The sequence below is a fragment of the Haliotis rubra genome, unplaced genomic scaffold (genome assembly GCF_003918875.1).
Source record: "Haliotis rubra isolate DU_JTF1 unplaced genomic scaffold, ASM391887v1 Scf232, whole genome shotgun sequence".
Lineage (NCBI taxonomy): Eukaryota > Metazoa > Mollusca > Gastropoda > Lepetellida > Haliotidae > Haliotis > Haliotis rubra.
Genome location: NW_025766359.1, coordinates 1440965 through 1461264, shown reverse-complemented (window position 1 = coordinate 1461264; position 20300 = coordinate 1440965). Strand labels below are relative to the sequence as shown.

The 20300-nt window shown below is 41.1% G+C and overlaps 1 protein-coding gene and 1 long non-coding RNA gene across 2 annotated transcripts in view; both read left to right on the top strand.

Moving 5' to 3' along the window:
• Positions 1-260: 260 nt before the first annotated feature.
• LOC124278140 (mucin-5AC-like) overlaps positions 261-20300 on the top strand; it is a gene marked incomplete at its 5' end in the record, with an annotated part of 40615 nt that continues 20575 nt past the window's right edge. Inside the window, 14 exons of the mRNA XM_046713878.1 lie at positions 261-470; positions 891-1093; positions 1337-1600; positions 1885-1972; positions 2813-3022; positions 3443-3645; positions 3889-4152; positions 4450-4537; positions 5407-5586; positions 6977-7164; positions 7606-7720; positions 8051-8223; positions 8561-8660; positions 9104-9121. Coding sequence (XP_046569834.1) covers positions 261-470; positions 891-1093; positions 1337-1600; positions 1885-1972; positions 2813-3022; positions 3443-3645; positions 3889-4152; positions 4450-4537; positions 5407-5586; positions 6977-7164; positions 7606-7720; positions 8051-8223; positions 8561-8660; positions 9104-9121 — 2304 coding nt within the window. The remainder of the gene's footprint in view (positions 471-890; positions 1094-1336; positions 1601-1884; positions 1973-2812; positions 3023-3442; positions 3646-3888; positions 4153-4449; positions 4538-5406; positions 5587-6976; positions 7165-7605; positions 7721-8050; positions 8224-8560; positions 8661-9103; positions 9122-20300) is intronic.
• LOC124278177 lies at positions 10382-18304 on the top strand. The gene is made up of 2 exons (XR_006899011.1): positions 10382-10463; positions 18116-18304. It is a non-coding gene; the product is annotated as an uncharacterized LOC124278177 (long non-coding RNA).

Here is a 20300-nt window from a genome sequence, read left to right as displayed (position 1 = left end):
TAGACACTACTCCTTTTTCAGGTTAGCAGACTCTGTTTGTGTAGGCTAGTAATATGGTTAGATATTTGTATTCCATGTTAACGCTCGAATGTGAAAAACTATACATGAAGTACAATAACATCTGGGACAACAGAAAATATAGTCATTATAAAACTGACCATACTTTCCCGTTCTTTTTATGGTGATTTTTATATTCCTTTGAAGCTATCGGTTTCTTCAGGGCACGTGTGTGTCATGTTTTATTTTTTTTGTGTAAACAGGTACAACAACGAGTGGAACAACTACCTCTGGAACAACAACTAGTGGAACAACAACATCTGGAACGACAACTAGTGGCACCACAACAACTAGTGGAACAACTACTACCAGCGGTACAACAACCAGTAGTGGCACCACAACAACTAGTGGAACAACCACAACAAGTGGTACTACTACTACATCCGGAACAACAACCACAAGTGGAACAACAGGTAAGTTTTCTTATTAGTGATCTGCAACAACCACATCTGGAACAACCACATCTGGTACAACCACATCCGGCACAAACACATCCACAACGGGTTAAAGAAATCACATCGCTGGTATATGTTTTGGCTCAATAATAGAATGTTTATTTTGTGCAATTTACAATATCTTTGTACTACAATGCTTATTGATCTCGACATTTTTGCCTCGGTTTCTCTTTGTTAATGGCTAAAAACAAATATACCTCTATTCTCAGCTCAAATATGCACTGTTGCTATATCGCTGTTATGTTGTTATGTATATGTACTTGTCATATCTCGATGTACTTAGATTTGGCTTTTTCTTTATAAAATGAAGACCTACAACCTGCTTTAACCAATACTACTAGAAGAAGTTATGACCCTTGTTATATGACATCATTACAGGAACGACTCCATGTGACAAGCTTGATCTGATGAACACAAGTGAGAACCCATCACCACCACCAACACCATCCGCAGTCGGAAATGAAGCCGGCGACCCTCTGTCGGAAATACCTTTGGATGAGACACCCTTTGTTGACTCAGTAAAGGTCACATCGGAAACGATCTTCACTTCTGTGCCCTCTGAGGAAACCACCAACCCTCAGGTATGTCTAAAGAAAATCTGTGCTGAATGAATAATCAACGTGCAAAACATTTTCGATATGAATAAAAACTCATGGAATGAATGATATTGAATATCCTACAGTGATGAGCAGTTTAAATTGTATGTATGCAAATACTCAACTGAAGAAAATATAACCACAATGAAGATTTGTTCCTTACCATTTGATTGTACTGAAGAAACGATGTTCAAGTGAAGGTAATAAATATTTGTTTGAACTCTTTAGGTGACTGAGTTCCCTGTCAAATCTTCGACTGATGAGATTATCTTGGTGACTAAAGAGATACCTGATGGCTACACAGTCAATGGGACACCAGTTGATACCTCTAGCAGTACCCCAGGCACCATTAAAAACGTGTATCTCACTACTGTGCCAGTTACACCAAGTACAAATCCAGTGACAGTAACCACTCCAGCTGGAAAAGACAAACCTGAAGTCTTCCAAAAGATTGTGGGCACTGTCGACCCAAGTGATTCTTCTCTTTATGAAGTAAGTATTTGATCAAGTCGCACAGACACAGACACACACACACATGCACAGAGAGAGAGAGAGAGAAAGAGAACCACACCCACACACACACATAGACACACACACGTGCCTGTATGTATATATATATATATATATATATATATGTATGGAAGTGGATATATATCCACTTATATTCCTTGGCCGTTGTGTCTATCGTTTTCATTTATTTCACTTTTCTTTACATTGTTCATGTTGATGCATACACTGTCTTGATGAAAGCTGTAAGTTGTTTTTTTAATTTTTAGGTTCCCGTCAATGGTCCAGTATCAGCCATTCTTGTGCCAGCAACTGCTAGTGTAACTGAAATTGTCATATGCCAGCACGAAACAACAGGTAAGATGTACATATGTACCTAGTGTTTGAGGATACCTGTAATTGATAAATTTATGTTTCTACGACCGAGTGGAAGCATCAATCTGATTGAAGCGAATCCTTTTTTGTGAGAGGCATTAATTCGAGGTGCTCAAAAGAAGTCACTCAGATGGATTACATTTCAAATTTCTTCAGAAACATTAAGTGACATGCCATTGAGTGTACACTTGGACACTAACTTGGCGTTATGGTTCGTTTGTTTGTTATTCAGGACTAAAAAGTATGTTACGTTATATGATGAAACTCAAAAAAGTGTCAGTCGACGATTGGTTAAAGTCTTATCTTATTTTGAGAAAATACAGACACAGGAAGGGCACATGTAATTCAGATAGTTGTGAGTATCAGACGCCCTTCACATAAAGTTGTCGATCATAAGTGAAACATTAACAAAGACACGTTTCAAATCATTTAAGGTATTCACGGGAGCAATCTGCTTCTGATGTGGACCCACACCCACACACATCAACAGCAACATCTGACATAATTCAGTACACTAGGCCATGCTAAAATATATTCATTCATTCAGCGATATAATGTACTCTAGACACTACTCCTTTTTCAGGTTAGCAGACTCTGTTTGTGTAGGCTAGTAATATGGTTAGATATTTGTATTCCATGTTAACGCTCGAATGTGAAAAACTATACATGAAGTACAATAACATCTGGGACAACAGAAAATATAGTCATTATAAAACTGACCATACTTTCCCGTTCTTTTTATGGTGATTTTTATATTCCTTTGAAGCTATCGGTTTCTTCAGGGCACGTGTGTGTCATGTTTTATTTTTTTTGTGTAAACAGGTACAACAACGAGTGGAACAACTACCTCTGGAACAACAACTAGTGGAACAACAACATCTGGAACGACAACTAGTGGCACCACAACAACTAGTGGAACAACTACTACCAGCGGTACAACAACCAGTAGTGGCACCACAACAACTAGTGGAACAACCACAACAAGTGGTACTACTACTACATCCGGAACAACAACCACAAGTGGAACAACAGGTAAGTTTTCTTATTAGTGATCTGCAACAACCACATCTGGAACAACCACATCTGGTACAACCACATCCGGCACAAACACATCCACAACGGGTTAAAGAAATCACATCGCTGGTATATGTTTTGGCTCAATAATAGAATGTTTATTTTGTGCAATTTACAATATCTTTGTACTACAATGCTTATTGATCTCGACATTTTTGCCTCGGTTTCTCTTTGTTAATGGCTAAAAACAAATATACCTCTATTCTCAGCTCAAATATGCACTGTTGCTATATCGCTGTTATGTTGTTATGTATATGTACTTGTCATATCTCGATGTACTTAGATTTGGCTTTTTCTTTATAAAATGAAGACCTACAACCTGCTTTAACCAATACTACTAGAAGAAGTTATGACCCTTGTTATATGACATCATTACAGGAACGACTCCATGTGACAAGCTTGATCTGATGAACACAAGTGAGAACCCATCACCACCACCAACACCATCCGCAGTCGGAAATGAAGCCGGCGACCCTCTGTCGGAAATACCTTTGGATGAGACACCCTTTGTTGACTCAGTAAAGGTCACATCGGAAACGATCTTCACTTCTGTGCCCTCTGAGGAAACCACCAACCCTCAGGTATGTCTAAAGAAAATCTGTGCTGAATGAATAATCAACGTGCAAAACATTTTCGATATGAATAAAAACTCATGGAATGAATGATATTGAATATCCTACAGTGATGAGCAGTTTAAATTGTATGTATGCAAATACTCAACTGAAGAAAATATAACCACAATGAAGATTTGTTCCTTACCATTTGATTGTACTGAAGAAACGATGTTCAAGTGAAGGTAATAAATATTTGTTTGAACTCTTTAGGTGACTGAGTTCCCTGTCAAATCTTCGACTGATGAGATTATCTTGGTGACTAAAGAGATACCTGATGGCTACACAGTCAATGGGACACCAGTTGATACCTCTAGCAGTACCCCAGGCACCGTTAAAAACGTGTATCTCACTACTGTGCCAGTTACACCAAGTACAAATCCAGTGACAGTAACCACTCCAGCTGGAAAAGACAAACCTGAAGTCTTCCAAAAGATTGTGGGCACTGTCGACCCAAGTGATTCTTCTCTTTATGAAGTAAGTATTTGATCAAGTCGCACAGACACAGACACACACACACATGCACAGAGAGAGAGAGAGAGAAAGAGAACCACACACACACACATAGACACACACACGTGCCTGTATGTATATATATATATATATATATATATATATATATATATATGTATGTATGGAAGTGGATATATATCCACTTATATTCCTTGGCCGTTGTGTCTATCGTTTTCATTTATTTCACTTTTCTTTACATTGTTCATGTTGATGCATACACTGTCTTGATGAAAGCTGTAAGTTGTTTTTTTTAATTTTTAGGTTCCCGTCAATGGTCCAGTATCAGCCATTCTTGTGCCAGCAACTGCTAGTGTAACTGAAATTGTCATATGCCAGCACGAAACAACAGGTAAGATGTACATATGTACCTAGTGTTTGAGGATACCTGTAATTCATAAATTTATGTTCCTACGACCGAGTGGAAGTATCAATCTGATTGAAGCGAATCTTTTTTTGTGAGAGGCATTAATTCGAGGTGCTCAAAAGAAGTCACTCAGATGGATTACATTTCAAATTTCTTCAGAAACATCGAGTGACATGCCATTGAGTGTACACTTAGATCCTAAATTGGCGTTATGGTTCGTTTGTTTGTTATTCAGGGCTAAAAAGTCTGTTACGTTGTATGATGAAACTTAAAAAGAGTCAGTCGATGACTGGTTAAAGTCTTATCTTATTTCGATAAAATACAGACACAGGAAGGGCATATGTAATTCAGATAGTTGTGAGCATCAGACGCCCTTCACATAAAGTTGTCGATCATAAGTGAAACATTAACAAAGACACGTTTCAAATCATTTAAGGTATTCACGGGAGTAATCTGGTTCTGATGCAGAACCAAACCGCCCCCCCACACACCCACACACCCCACATCCCCACACACACATCAACAGCAACATCTGACATAATTGAATACACTAGGCCATGCTAAAATATATTCATTCATTCAGCGATATAGTGTACTCTAGACACTACTCCTTTTTCAGGTTAGCAGACTCTGTTTGTGTAGGCTAGTAAGATGATTAGATAATTGTATTCCATGTTAACGCTCGAATGTGAAAAACTATACATGAAGTACAACAACATCTGGGACAACAGAAAATATAGTCATTATAAAACTGACCATACTTTCCAGTTCTTTTTATGGTGATTTTTATATTCCTTTGAAGCTATCGGTTTATGAGAGATGTGTGTCATGTTTTATTTTTTGTGTGTAAACAGGTACAACAACAAGTGGAACAACTACATCTGGAACAACAACTAGTGGCACCACAACAACTAGTGGAACAACTACTACCAGCGGTACAACAACCACTAGTGGCACCACAACAACTAGTGGAACAACCACAACAAGTGGTACTACTACTACATCCGGAACAACAACCACAAGTGGAACAACAGGTAAGTTTTCTTATTAGTGATCTATTTGCATTATAAGTATTAAGTATTATAAGTATTAAGCTTATGGTCTGCAAAGAGTAAATAAGCAGATTGTAGAAGTAATTATTTGGCTCTCATTTGAGCTACAAAATCTTGTCAGCAAAGAGTGACCATACGGGTACGAAAAGGTGAGCCTACCATACCCCAACCGATATCAGGTGAAATACCATAGCATAAAAGATGAAGGTGAAAGCTCCAAGGGTGGGTGAGGGTCGGGAATGTTTGTGTGGGTGGGTGTAAGTATACATCTGGAGCTCGGAACTTCGTTCTCAAAATAAGGTCAACGCCACAAATATATTTGCTTAGCCAGTCCTTTCCTACTCTTTTTGGAGCAGTTGATTGCACATGGCAACACATCCAGAGTCTTTACCGCCTGAACCCACCACCTTCGGTTCCCTGGTAATCGTTTATGTATTGCAATAAAATGGGGTTGTAGTGGTTTGATAATGTTGAGGCTTTTCATGATAGAATTTAATTTGTACTTTTGTACATGTCTATTTATCGGATGATCCTCTGGTGATGCTTGTCAAGAATCAGAATGAAAGCAAGGAATTCCACAGCCATTTTAAGTGCGCCAAAGTTGTTAGACAGAATCTGGAGATGCACGGCTGGAGCATTTTATTTTCCTTATTGAAAAATTACATTTATGTCATTGAATGTTCTGTCCTTTTTGGCAGAAACGTGAATGGTAGGATTCCGGAATAGCATGCTAAATATGCAGACATTGTCGTGCAACTCCCCATTGTTCTCGGTGACCTTGGTTTGGTACCTCCTGATCTCTTGGCGCATATTCCACGGAAAGTTTTGGGTGGGTTTGACAAGGCAGCGCATCTCAGAGAAGTCCCATTCTTGGCTACGTGTAGAGGGGAAAAGGGTACCTGAGCTGATGATGAGCTCTAATAGCTGTCCAGAAAAGTGGCTAGTCACTTCCCACGTGTAACCGCCAATGTGTGATTTTGCGTCAAAATGTAAATATAAAATGTAATCATGGAATTTAACGAGACTGTCCAACACCTAATCAGTGGATGCCAAGCGTTGGCACAAACACAGTATCTGAAGCGACATGGTGGTATGGCTCGGTCCTTTTATTAACGTCTACGCTATGCTTGCGTTTGAACTCAGAAGCCAATCCATGATACGACCAAGAAAGGACCTTGTCTAGATAAGCCTAACCAGCCTGCAGTGCTAGGATCACCACTTTTAGTTTTGGGTGTATTTGGATGACAGACTGCCTTTTTAGTTTCGTAGGTTTTCTTTCATGACATGTACATGCTATACTAATAAACAAATAAAAACAACACACCATTGAGACAGAATATCACATGCAACTATTTTACCTATGTCATCACAGTAGAAAGGTGCAAGGAATTTAATATGAATGGCACGAGTGACAACGCTCCGTTCGAGGTGCAGAAGTTTGTCGTCGGAAACAAGACGGTTCTGGAAGCGATATATAGCCCTCCAGCCTTTGTGGATAGGTACTACACAAGAGCACCACCAGGCACAGTACCCAACTTCTTTGAAGTTATTACATCGACGGTAAGTATCAAACTTAACGGCTAAAAATATACACCTACGTAAAAGTATCACGAAGCCAAGCTTGTTCATTTTTTTGTATTAATTGGCCCTTTCTTGTATCTCTTCCTTACATCTCCTATCGTATTGACACCGTAGCCCCAATGACGTAAAAAACTATATAGACTGTGAATATACCGTCAGACTCAGCCAGATGCTCAACGCAAACATGCTCTCCCTTGCTTGTCATCGTTATTAGTCAGTTACTCAACGCAAGCATGCTCTTCCTTGCTTGTCATCATTATACCTGTGCTATTGCACAAAACAGTCTTTTAAACTGAAAATAACGCAGTGGGGCGTTAAAAGCAAACATACACATATATGTTCTCCTTTTGATTGTATTACTCCGTTTTATGTTCCATCACTTACTCCACAAAACACGACTCTGTCACCCTTACCTTTAAGCATGATCCTGGTGTCAGTAGAAAGTTGACGTTTGAGGATACCACCAAAGATAAACAGACAATCCTTGTGACGGTTCTGTCACTCGAGGAAGCAAAAGGCCTAACATTCACTCAAGGTAACATTTTACATATATTCCTAACTGAGAATTTAAACATATTTAATGTTTTCTTCACGAGACTGAGACTGTAATACAACATACCAAATACAATTATTTTTACTATATCTAAACAAGAACAAAAGTAGTGAAAACGGGGAAACATTAGCCTCCTACCTTCGAAATACTAATGTCCTTTGTGTTTGGGGAAATATTGGAATGGCATATCTTTATAATTTGCTGATGCGATATCAGTACACACGCGGTATAAATACCCGCTGCACATTATTGTGCATTATGAATTACCTTAAGGTACACAGATAAAATACATTTTATGATCTTCATTTTCAGTGGGCACAAATAAACTAATCACGCCCATTGCAAAAGAATTGGGAGAAAACGCATTTAGCAAGGAAACCGTCGTATGTGCTTTCTTTAATAAAGAAGACGTAGTCAATGGGATAAAGGTGCAAGGAAACTTCCAGCAGGCAACTTCGTTGAAATATTTTGCAGAGCTTGTTGAAGTAAGTATCGTAGAAGCATACCACATTTCTGCAACTATTGCAGAAAGCAGCAATATCCGTCGTTCGACCTATCCGCTATACTTAAAAGCTGTGCACAGTTGTTAGTGAGATTAGTTAGTCGGAAAGCAATTGATGACATCATGCCGACTTCTGAAAAGTGTCTCTCCTTTATGGATTATCGTTGTATTTATAGCTTTTTCTGGTTTTGAATTCGCCACAGGAATGTGACAGCCAAAGTGTTATGTCTGAGGTAGTTACAGCTACAGCTTCATATTGTTTCATTGTAATAATTGTATGATTGGTTTGTTTGAAATGATCATATATCACATCTTTTCAGAATTCCGTGACCATTAACAAGCTGATCAAAGGCTACGTTGTTACCTTCAACGGTGTGATCGACAACATAGAGGACACTGTGGGTGTTTGTGAGGAAGAAAGTAAGTTTTCTCTTCTACTAATATAACACAAGGTTTTGTTACGTGCGAAAGATTGTGCACTTAGCTGCCTATCAGAATTCGTTGATGCAATGAAGGTATTAGGCTTTATTGTTCACATATAGATAAGTCTCCGTCTATTCTAAAATAATACAACAAGAAACAGTGTGCAGTGTAAAACAGTTATAAAATATTGGCATCTGTCACTGTTTTAATTGTATTTTGAATGAAGGTGACTACTGTATCCATCAAACTATTTCCTTTCGCCAATAACTGCATAGAGTTTCAATGAAATGAATAACCGATTTATCATTTTACATATTGTGTCCACAGATAAACTCTATCGGTAATATAAGCTGTACAATGCATCATTGGTTGAACAGTGTTCAAATGACCTCTTGTTTCTCTCATTCATTGTGCTTATTGCATATTTATTCTGCTTTCAGCAACCGGAACTACATCAGGTAATGTTGAAATAAAATGAAACTATTAAGAAGAAATCCAATGTTTTGCAATTTTATTAGCTTGCATTTAGTAGGAAGCGAGGTGATGGGGTGAAGGAGGAACGGGAGGTTGGTATGAATTAGTAATGGTTTGTTTTGGATGGAGAGTAGGATGGCTTACACTTGCTGCAGTGTCCGTTCAGAATGGACAAATTGAAAAAGTATGGTTCCCATAGATACACAATAAAGTGTGCAAAACATGCAATATACGCTTTAGCACGTAGCTAAAAAAAGACCAACTCCACACTTTCCGTGATTGTCAGAAAGCTCACCTTACTTGAAAGAACAGCAGCAAGAGAATAATAATAATCACCAACTAATAAGGTTGCGCATTTTAGGAACAAAAACCAGTGGAACAACTACAACCAGTGGTACAACAACCAGTGGCACAACTACAACTAGTGGTACAACAACTAGTGGTACAACAACCAGTGGCACAACTACAACTAGTGGTACAACGGCCAGTGGTACAACTACAACTAGTGGTACAACAACCAGTGGCACAACTACAACAAGTGGTACAACAACCAGTGGCACAACTACAACTAGTGGTACAACAACGAGTGGTACAACAACTAGTGGTACAACAACCAGTGGCACAACTACAACTAGTGGTACAACAACCAGTGGCACAACTACAACTAGTGGTACAACAACCAGTGGCACAACTACAACTAGTGGTACAACAACCAGTGGCACAACTACAACTAGTGGTACAACAACCAGTGGCACAACCACAACTAGTGGTACAACAACCAGTGGCACAACTACAACCAGTGGTACAACAACCAGTGGCACAACTACAACCAGTGGAACAACAACAAGTGGCACAACTACAGCTACAAACCAGTGGTACAACGACCAGTGGCACAACACAACTAGTGGTACAACAACCAGTGGCACAACTACAACCAGTGGTACAACAACCAGTGGCACAACAACTAGTGGTACAACAACCAACTACCAGTGGCACAACTACAATAGTGGTACAACAGTGGCACAACTAGTGGTACAACAACCAGTGGCACAACTACAACCAGTGGTACAAAGTGGCACAACTACAACCAGTGGTACAACAACAGTGGCACAACTACAACTAGTGGTACAACAACCAGTGGGTAACTACAACTAATTGGTACAACCAGTGGCACAACTACAACCAGTGGTACAACAACCAGTGGCACAGTGGTAACCAGTGGCTAATGGTACAACAACCAGTGGCACAACACAACTAGTGGTACAACAACCAGTGGCACAACTACAACTAGTGGTACAACAACCAGTGGCACAACTACAACTAGTGGTACAACAACCAGTGGGACAACAACCACAACACAACAAACTAGTGGTACAACGAACAAGTGGCACAAGTACAACCAGTGGTACAACTAGTGGGTAAGTACAACTAGTGGTACAACGACCAGTGGCACAACTACAACTAGTGGTACAACAACCAGTGGCACAACGACCAGTGGCACAACTACAAATGGTACAACTACAACTAGTGGTACAACGACCAGTGGTACACCAGTGGAACAACAACAAATTGGCACAACTACAACTAGTGGTACAACAACCAGTGGCACAACTACAACCAGTGGCAACAAACAACAACCAGTGGTACAACTACAACCAGTGGCACAACTACAACTAGTGGTACAACTGGCACAACTACAATAGTGGCACAACAACCAGTGGCACAACTACAACCAGTGGTAACAACAACCAGTGGCACAACTACAACCAGTGGTGGTACAACAACCAGTGGCACAACTACAACTAGTGGTACAACAACCACCAGTGGCACACTACAACCAGTGGTACACAACAACCCAGTGGTACAACAACCACAACCAGTGGTACAACAACCAGTGGCACAACTACAACCAGTGGAACAACAGTGGCACAACAACAACCAGTGGTACAACCAGTGGCACAACTACAACTGGTGGTACAACAACCAGTGGCACAACTAGTGGAAACTGGTGGTACAACAACCAGTGGCACAACAACAACTGGTGGTACAACAACCAGTGGCACAACTACAACCAGTGGTACAACAACAAGTTGGCACAACTACAGCTAGTGGTACAACAACCAGTGGCACAACTACAACTAGTGGTACAACACCAGTGGCACAACTGGCACAACAACAACAACAACCAGTGGCACAACTACAACTAATTGGCAACAACCAGTGGCACAACACAACAAACTACAACTAGTGGTACAACAACCACTGAAACCAGTGGTAACCAGCCAGTGGTACAAACAAAGTGGCTACAACTAGTGGTACAACAACCAATGGCACAACTACAACTAGTGGTGCAACGACCAGTGGCACAACTACAACTAGTGGTACAACAACCAGTGGCACAACTACAACTAGTGGTACAACAACCAAGTGGCACAACTACAACTGGTACAACAACCAAGTGGCACAACTACAACTAGTGGTACAACGACCAGTGGCACAACTACAACTAGTGGTACAACAACCAGTGGTACAACTACAACTAGTGGTACAACAACCAGTGGCACAACTACAACCAGTGGTACAACAACCAGTGGTACAACAACCAGTGGCACAACTACAACTAGTGGTACAACAACCAGTGGCACAACTACAACCTAGTGGTACAACAACCAGTGGCACAACTACAACTAGTGGTACAACAACCAGTGGCACAACTACAACTAAGTGGTACAACAACCAGTGGCACAACTACAACTACACAACCAGTGGTACAGTGGTACAACAAACAAGTGGTACAACACAACCAGTGGCACAGAACTACAACCAGTGGTACAACAACCAAGTGGTACAACAACTAGTGGTACACAACCAGTGGCCAGTGGCACAACTACAACTAGTGGTACAACAACCAGTGGCACAACTACAACTAGTGGTACAACAACCAGTGGCACAACTACAACTAGTGGTACAACAACCAGTGGCACAACTACAACCAGTGGAACAACAACAAGTGGCACAACTACAACCAGTGGTACAACGACCAGTGGCACGATTACAACTAGTGGCACAACAACCAGTGGCACAACCACAACTAGTGGTACAACAACCAGTGGCACAACTACAACCAGTGGAACAACAACAAGTGGCACAACTACAACCAGTGGTACAACGACCAGTGGCACAACTACAACCAGTGGTACAACGACCAGTGGCACAACTACAACTAGTGGTACAACAACCAGTGGCACAACTACAACCAGTGGAACAACAAGAAGTGGCACAACGACAACAAGTGGTACAACGACCAGTGGCACAACTACAACTAGTGGTACAACGACCAGTGGCACAACTAGAACTAGTGGTACAACAACGAGTGGTACAACAACTAGTGGTAAAACAACCAGTGGCACAACTACAACTAGTGGTACAACAACCAGTGGCACAACTACAACTAGTGGTACAACAACCAGTGGCACAACTGCAACGAGTGGTACAACAACCAGTGGCACAACTACAACCAGTGCAACAACAACCAGTGGTACAACGTCCAGTGCCACTGCTACAACCAGTGGAACAACAACCAGTGGCACAACTACAACTAGTGGTACAACGACCAGTGGCACAACTACAACTAGTGGTACAACGACCAGTGGCACAACTACAACTAGTGGTACAACAACCAGTGGTACAACTACAACTTCGATTACAACTGGTGACAACAACCAGTGGCACAACTACAACTAGTGGTACAACAACCAGTGGCACAACTACAACCAGTGGAACAACAACAAGTGGCACAACTACAACTAGTGGTACAACGACCAGTGGCACAATTACAACTAGTGGCACAACAACCAGTGGCACAACCACAACTAGTGGTTCTACGACCAGTGGCACAACTACAACCAGTGGAACGACAGGAACTGGCACAACTACAACCAGTGGTACAACGACACGTGGCACAACTACAACTAGTGGTACAACGACCAGTGGCACAAGTACAAGTAGTGGTACAACAACCAGTGGTACAACAACTAGTGGTACAACAACCAGTGGTACAACAACTAGTGGAACAACAACTAGTGGTACAACAACCAGTGGCACAACTACAACTAGTGGTTCAACAACCAGTGGCACATCTACAGCAACAAGTGGCACAACTACAACTAGTGGTACCACACCCAGTGGCACAACTACAACTAGTGGTACAACGACCAGTGGCACAACTACAACTAGTGGTACAACAACCAGTGGTACAACAACTAGTGGTACAACAACCAGTGGTACAACAACACCTAGTGGTACAACAAGCAGTGGCACAACTACAACCAGCGGTACAACAATCAGTGGCACAACTAGAACAAGCGGTACAACAACAAGTGGCACAACCATAACTAGTGGTACAACAACTAGTGGCACAACTACAACTAGTGGTACAACTACCAGTGGCACAACTACAACCAGTGGAACAACAACAAGTGGTACAACAACAGGTGGTACTACAACCAGTGGCACAACTACAACCAGCGGTACTACAAGTACATTTTATTTTGTTGATTTCATGATGTATTTTCCAGGTTTATACTCTGTTAGTTGGACCTTTTTCTTGATTTGTCTCCATGGTCCGATGTTTTATCGGCGAAAGGAAGAGCCTTTTCTTGAAGATCTAAACATATTGTTGTGCGGTGTTTTCAGAAGGTTTTATTTATAAGTGTTAGGGTCAATTGTAGTAATAAAAGAGTAGGAGCAAGTCACTGCATCATAAACAGGAACGAGAACACTTCACTGAATGAGCACAATATGTTGATCTTACATCCTGAGATATGTGTAAACAACGTGACATGATTTTAACGACGTTTAAGATTCCTGTATGTATTGTCTTTTAATATTAGCACGTGTATTTGTTAATTAAAGAAGTGATTGAAATGAGTTTTCTTGTACTGGCGGAAAGGGTGAGTATGTCATGTTTTAGGGGACAGGAAGCCATAGAGTGAAGTATCATGCAGGGATGTACAACTAATGCTCTCTTCACGTTGAAATGATATGAATGTTAAACCCTAGCACAACAGCGTGGTCTTTGTTACCACATACTCTATGAGATAAGACCTTAGAATCATCCTACGAATAACGTTGTTTCTTGACATTGAAAGATACGTGTACCATCAGAGACAGCATGAATTCTTTGGATGATCATGGGCATGGGCTCTATTCTTAAACGTTAGATGCCATGTTATAGGATGGTAGCTGTCATGGACATGTGCATAACGTCTACACACAATATTGGTTTAATTGTTTGACGCCGCGACGCACTGCCCTATGTTATCGTGGAGGTTTCTCAACTCAGTGAATGAAGACCATTTAATCTTTGATCTTGTTACATTCCATGCGACTTCAAGAAGTATGGTTGCCAAGTGTAAAGTGTAGGGATTGAAAACCATGTACTATATTGCTGGAACACGTGGAAGCTAATGAATGCCCATTTTCCATTATGGAATCAACGAGCCTTCCATACTAAAAAGTAAGGGAACAAGGAAATACTAATATAAATTATCAATTGATAATTCATGATAATATAAATTATCAATTGGTAACTCATGATTTTAGGAACAACAACTAGTGGTACAACGACCAGTGGCACAACTACAACTAGTGGAACAACAACAAGTGGTTCAACAACCAGTGGCACAACTACAACCAGCGGTACTACAACTAGTGGCACAACTACAACCAGCGGTACAACGACCAGTGGCACAACTACAACCAGTGGTACAACAACTAGTGGTACAACAACCAGTGGCACAACTACAACTAGTGGTACAACGACCAGTGGCACAACTACAACAAGCGGTACAACAACTAGTGGCACAACTACAACCAGTGGTACAACAACCAGTGGTACAACAACTAGTGGTACAACAACCAGTGGCACAACTACAACTAGTGGTACAACAACCAGTGGCACAACTACAACCAGTGGAACAACAAGTGGTACAACAACCAGTGGCACAACTACAACCAGCGGTACTACAAGTACATTTTATTTTGTTGATTTCATGATGTATTTTCCAGGTTTATTCTCTGATTGTTTGACCTTTTTCTTGATTTGTCTCCATGGTCCGATGTTTTATCGGCGAAAGGAAGAGCCTTTTCTTGAAGATCTAAACATATTGTTGTGCGGTGTTTTCAGAAGGTTTTATTTATAAGTGTTAGGGTCAATTGTAGTAATAAAAGAGTAGGAGCAAGTCACTGCATCATAAACAGGAACGAGAACACTTCACTGAATGAGCACAATATGTTGATCTTACATCCTGAGATATGTGTAAACAACGTGACATGATTTTAACGACGTTTAAGATTCCTGTATGTATTGTCTTTTAATATTAGCACGTGTATTTGTTAATTAAAGAAGTGATTGAAATGAGTTTTCTTGTACTGGCGGAAAGGGTGAGTATGTCATGTTTTAGGGGACAGGAAGCCATAGAGTGAAGTATCATGCAGGGATGTACAACTAATGCTCTCTTCACGTTGAAATGATATGAATGTTAAACCCTAGCACAACAGCGTGGTCTTTGTTACCACATACTCTATGAGATAAGACCTTAGAATCATCCTACGAATAACGTTGTTTCTTGACATTGAAAGATACGTGCACCATCAGAGACAGCATGAATTCTTTGGATGATCATGGGCATGGGCTCTATTCTTAAACGTTAGATGCCATGTTATAGGATGGTAGCTGTCATGGACATGTGCATAACGTCTACACACAATATTGGTTTAATTGTTTGACGCCGCGACGCACTGCCCTATGTTATCGTGGAGGTTTCTCAACTCAGTGAATGAAGACCATTTAATCTTTGATCTTGTTACATTCCATGCGACTTCAAGAAGTATGGTTGCCAAGTGTAAAGTGTAGGGATTGAAAACCATGTACTATATTGCTGGAACACGTGGAAGCTAATGAATGCCCATTTTCCATTATGGAATCAACGAGCCTTCCATACTAAAAAGTAAGGGAACAAGGAAATACTAATATAAATTATCAATTGATAATTCATGATAATATAAATTATCAATTGGTAACTCATGATTTTAGGAACAACAACTAGTGGTACAACAACAAGCGGAACAACTACAACTAGTGGTACAACGACCAGTGGCACAACTACAACTAGTGGAACAACAACAAGTGGTTCAACAACCAGTGGCACAACTACAACCAGCGGTACTACAACTAGTGGCACAACTACAACCAGAGGTACAACGACCAGTGGCACAACTACAACCAGTGGTACAACAACTAGTGGTACAACAACCAGTGGCACAACTACAACTAGTGGTACAACGACCAGTGGCACAACTACAACAAGCGGTACAACAACTAGTGGCACAACTACAACCAGTGGTACAACAACCAGTGGTACAACAACTAGTGGTACAACAACCAGTGGCACAACTACAACTAGTGGTACAACAACCAGTGGCACAACTACAACTAGTGGTACAACAACCAGTGGCACAACTACAACCAGTGGAACAACAAGTGGTACAACAACCAGTGGCACAACTACAACCAGCGGTACTACAAGTACATTTTATTTTGTTGATTTCATGATGTATTTTCCAGGTTTATTCTCTGATTGTTTGACCTTTTTCTTGATTTGTCTCCATGGTCCGATGTTTTATCGGCGAAAGGAAGAGCCTTTTCTTGAAGATCTAAACATATTGTTGTGCGGTGTTTTCAGAAGGTTTTATTTATAAGTGTTAGGGTCAATTGTAGTAATAAAAGAGTAGGAGCAAGTCACTGCATCATAAACAGGAACGAGAACACTTCACTGAATGAGCACAATATGTTGATCTTACATCCTGAGATATGTGTAAACAACGTGACATGATTTTAACGACGTTTAAGATTCCTGTATTTATTGTCTTTTAATATTATGACGTGTATTTGTTAATTAAAGAAGTGATTGAAATGAGTTTTCTTGTACTGGCGGAAAGGGTGAGTATGTCATGTTTTAGGGGACAGGAAGCCATAGAGTGAAGTATCATGCAGGGATGTACAACTAATGTTCTCTTCACGTTGAAATGATATGAATGTTAAACCCTAGCACAACAGCGTGGTCTTTGTTACCACATACTCTGTGAGATAAGACCTTAGAATCATCCTACGAATAACGTTGTTTCTTGACATTGAAAGATACGTGAACCATCAGAGACAGCATGAATTCTTTGGATGATCATGGGCATGGGCTCTATTCTTAAACGTTAGATGCCATGTTATAGGATGGTAGCTGTCATGGACATGTGCATAACGTCTACACACAATATTGGTTTAATTGTTTGACGCCGCGACGCACTGCCCTATGTTATCGTGGAGGTTTCTCAACTCAGTGAATGAAGACCATTTAATCTTTGATCTTGTTACATTCCATGCGACTTCAAGAAGTATGGTTGCCAAGTGTAAAGTGTAGGGATTGAAAACCATGTACTATATTGCTGGAACACGTGGAAGCTAATGAATGCCCATTTTCCATTATGGAATCAACGAGCCTTCCGTACTAAAAAGTAAGGGAACAAGGAAATACTAATATAAATTATCAATTGATAACTCATGATAATATAAATTATCAATTGGTAACTCATGATTTTAGGAACAACAACTAGTGGTACAACAACAAGCGGAACAACTACAACTAGTGGTACAACGACCAGTGGCACAACTACAACAAGCGGTACAACAACTAGTGGCACAACTACAACCAGTGGTACAACAACCAGTGGTACAACAACTAGTGGTACAACAACCAGTGGCACAACTACAACTAGTGGTACAACAACCAGTGGCACAACTACAACTAGTGGTACAACGACCAGTGGCACAACTACAACTAGTGGAACAAGAACAAGTGGTTCAACAACCAGTGGCACAACTACAACCAGCGGTACTACAACTAGTGGCACAACTACAACCAGAGGTACAACGACCAGTGGCACAACTACAACTAGTGGTACAACGACCAGTGGCACAACTACAACTAGTGGAACAACAACAAGTGGTTCAACAACCAGTGGCACAACAACAACCAGCGGTACTACAACTAGTGGCACAACTACAACCAGCGGTACAACGACCAGTGGCACAACTACAACCAGTGGTACAACAACTAGTGGTACAACAACTAGTGGTACAACAACCAGTGGCACAACTACAACTAGTGGTACAACGACCAGTGGCACAACTACAACAAGCGGTACAACAACTAGTGGCACAACTACAACCAGTGGTACAACAACCAGTGGTACAACAACTAGTGGTACAACAACCAGTGGCACAACTACAACTAGTGGTACAACAACCAGTGGCACAACTACAACTAGTGGTACAACGACCAGTGGCACAACTACAACTAGTGGAACAACAACAAGTGGTTCAACAACCAGTGGCACAACTACAACCAGCGGTACTACAACTAGTGGCACAACTACAACCAGCGGAACAACGACCAGTGGCACAACTACAACCAGTGGTACAACAACCAGTGGTACAACAACTAGTGGTACAACAACCAGTGGCACAACTACAACTAGTGGTACAACAACCAGTGGCACAACTACAACTAGTGGTACAACAACCAGTGGCACAACTACAACCAGTGGAACAACAACAAGTGGTACAACAACCAGTGGCACAACTACAACCAGCGGTACTACAACTAGTGGCACAACTACAACCAGCGGTACAACAACCAGTGGCACAACTACAACCAGTGGAACAACAACAAGTGGTACAACAACCAGTGGCACAACTACAACCAGTGGTACAACGACCAGTGGCACAACTACAACAAGCGGTACAACAACCAGTGGCACAACTACAACCAGTGGTACAACAACCAGTGGTACAACAACCAGTGGCACAACTACAACCAGCGGTACTACAACTAGTGGCACAACTACAACCAGCGGTACAACAACCAGTGGCACAACTACAACCAGTGGAACAACAACAAGTGGTACAACAACCAGTGGCACAACTACAACCAGCGGTACTACAACTAGTGGCACAACTACAACCAGTGGTACAACAACCAGTGGCACGACGACAAGCGGGACAACATCCTCAGGTACAAGAAGTTTTAGGTTGTATAAGTGATGGGTTTCTATTTGTTGGTTACATGATGTTTTTCCCAGGTACATTCTCTGATCTTTTCCCCTTTTTTGGTTATTTGTTTCCATGGTCGGATGTTTTATGGGGGGAAGAAGCGATGTGTTCTTGAAGATAATTCTGTTCGGTCTTTTGAGAAGGTTCTATTAATAAGTGTTATGGTTGCCCAGTATACAGTATAACGATTGAATGTATCTACTATGATGCTGGAACAGTTTGGCAACAAACGAATGCCCTCTTTAAAGAATGGCATACATGAGGACAGAAGAAAGAGTATTCACAAATATATCACCAATTGATAACCGTGCAAATTTTAGGAACAACAGCCAGTGGCACAACTACAACTAGTGGTACAACAACCAGTGGTACAACTACAACTAGTGGTACAACAACCAGTGGCACAACAACCAGTGGCACAACTACAATTAGTGGTACAACAACACGTGGTACAACAACTAGTGGCACACCTACCACTAGTGGTACAACAACAAGTGGCATAACTACAACTAGTGGTACAACAACCCGTGGCACAACTACGACTAGTGGCACAACAACCAGTGGAACAACAATCAGTGGTACAACAACCAGTGGCACAACTACTAGTGGTACAACTACAAGTAGTGGTACAACAACAAGTGGAACAACCACTAGCGGCACAACTACAACTAGTGGTACAACAACCCGTGGCACAACTACGACTAGTGGTACAACAACCAGTGGCACAACCACCAGAGGCACAACTACAACTAGTGGAACAACAACTAGTGGTACAACAACCAGTGGCACAACTACAACTAGTGGTACTACAACTAGTGGTACAACAACCAGTGGCACAACTACCACTAGTGGTACAACAACCAGTGGCATAACTACCACTAGTGGTACAACAACCAGTGGTACTACAACCAGTGGCACAACTACGACTAGTGGTACAACCACCAGTGGAACAACTACAACTAGTGGCACAACAACCAGTGGAACAACAACCAGTGGCA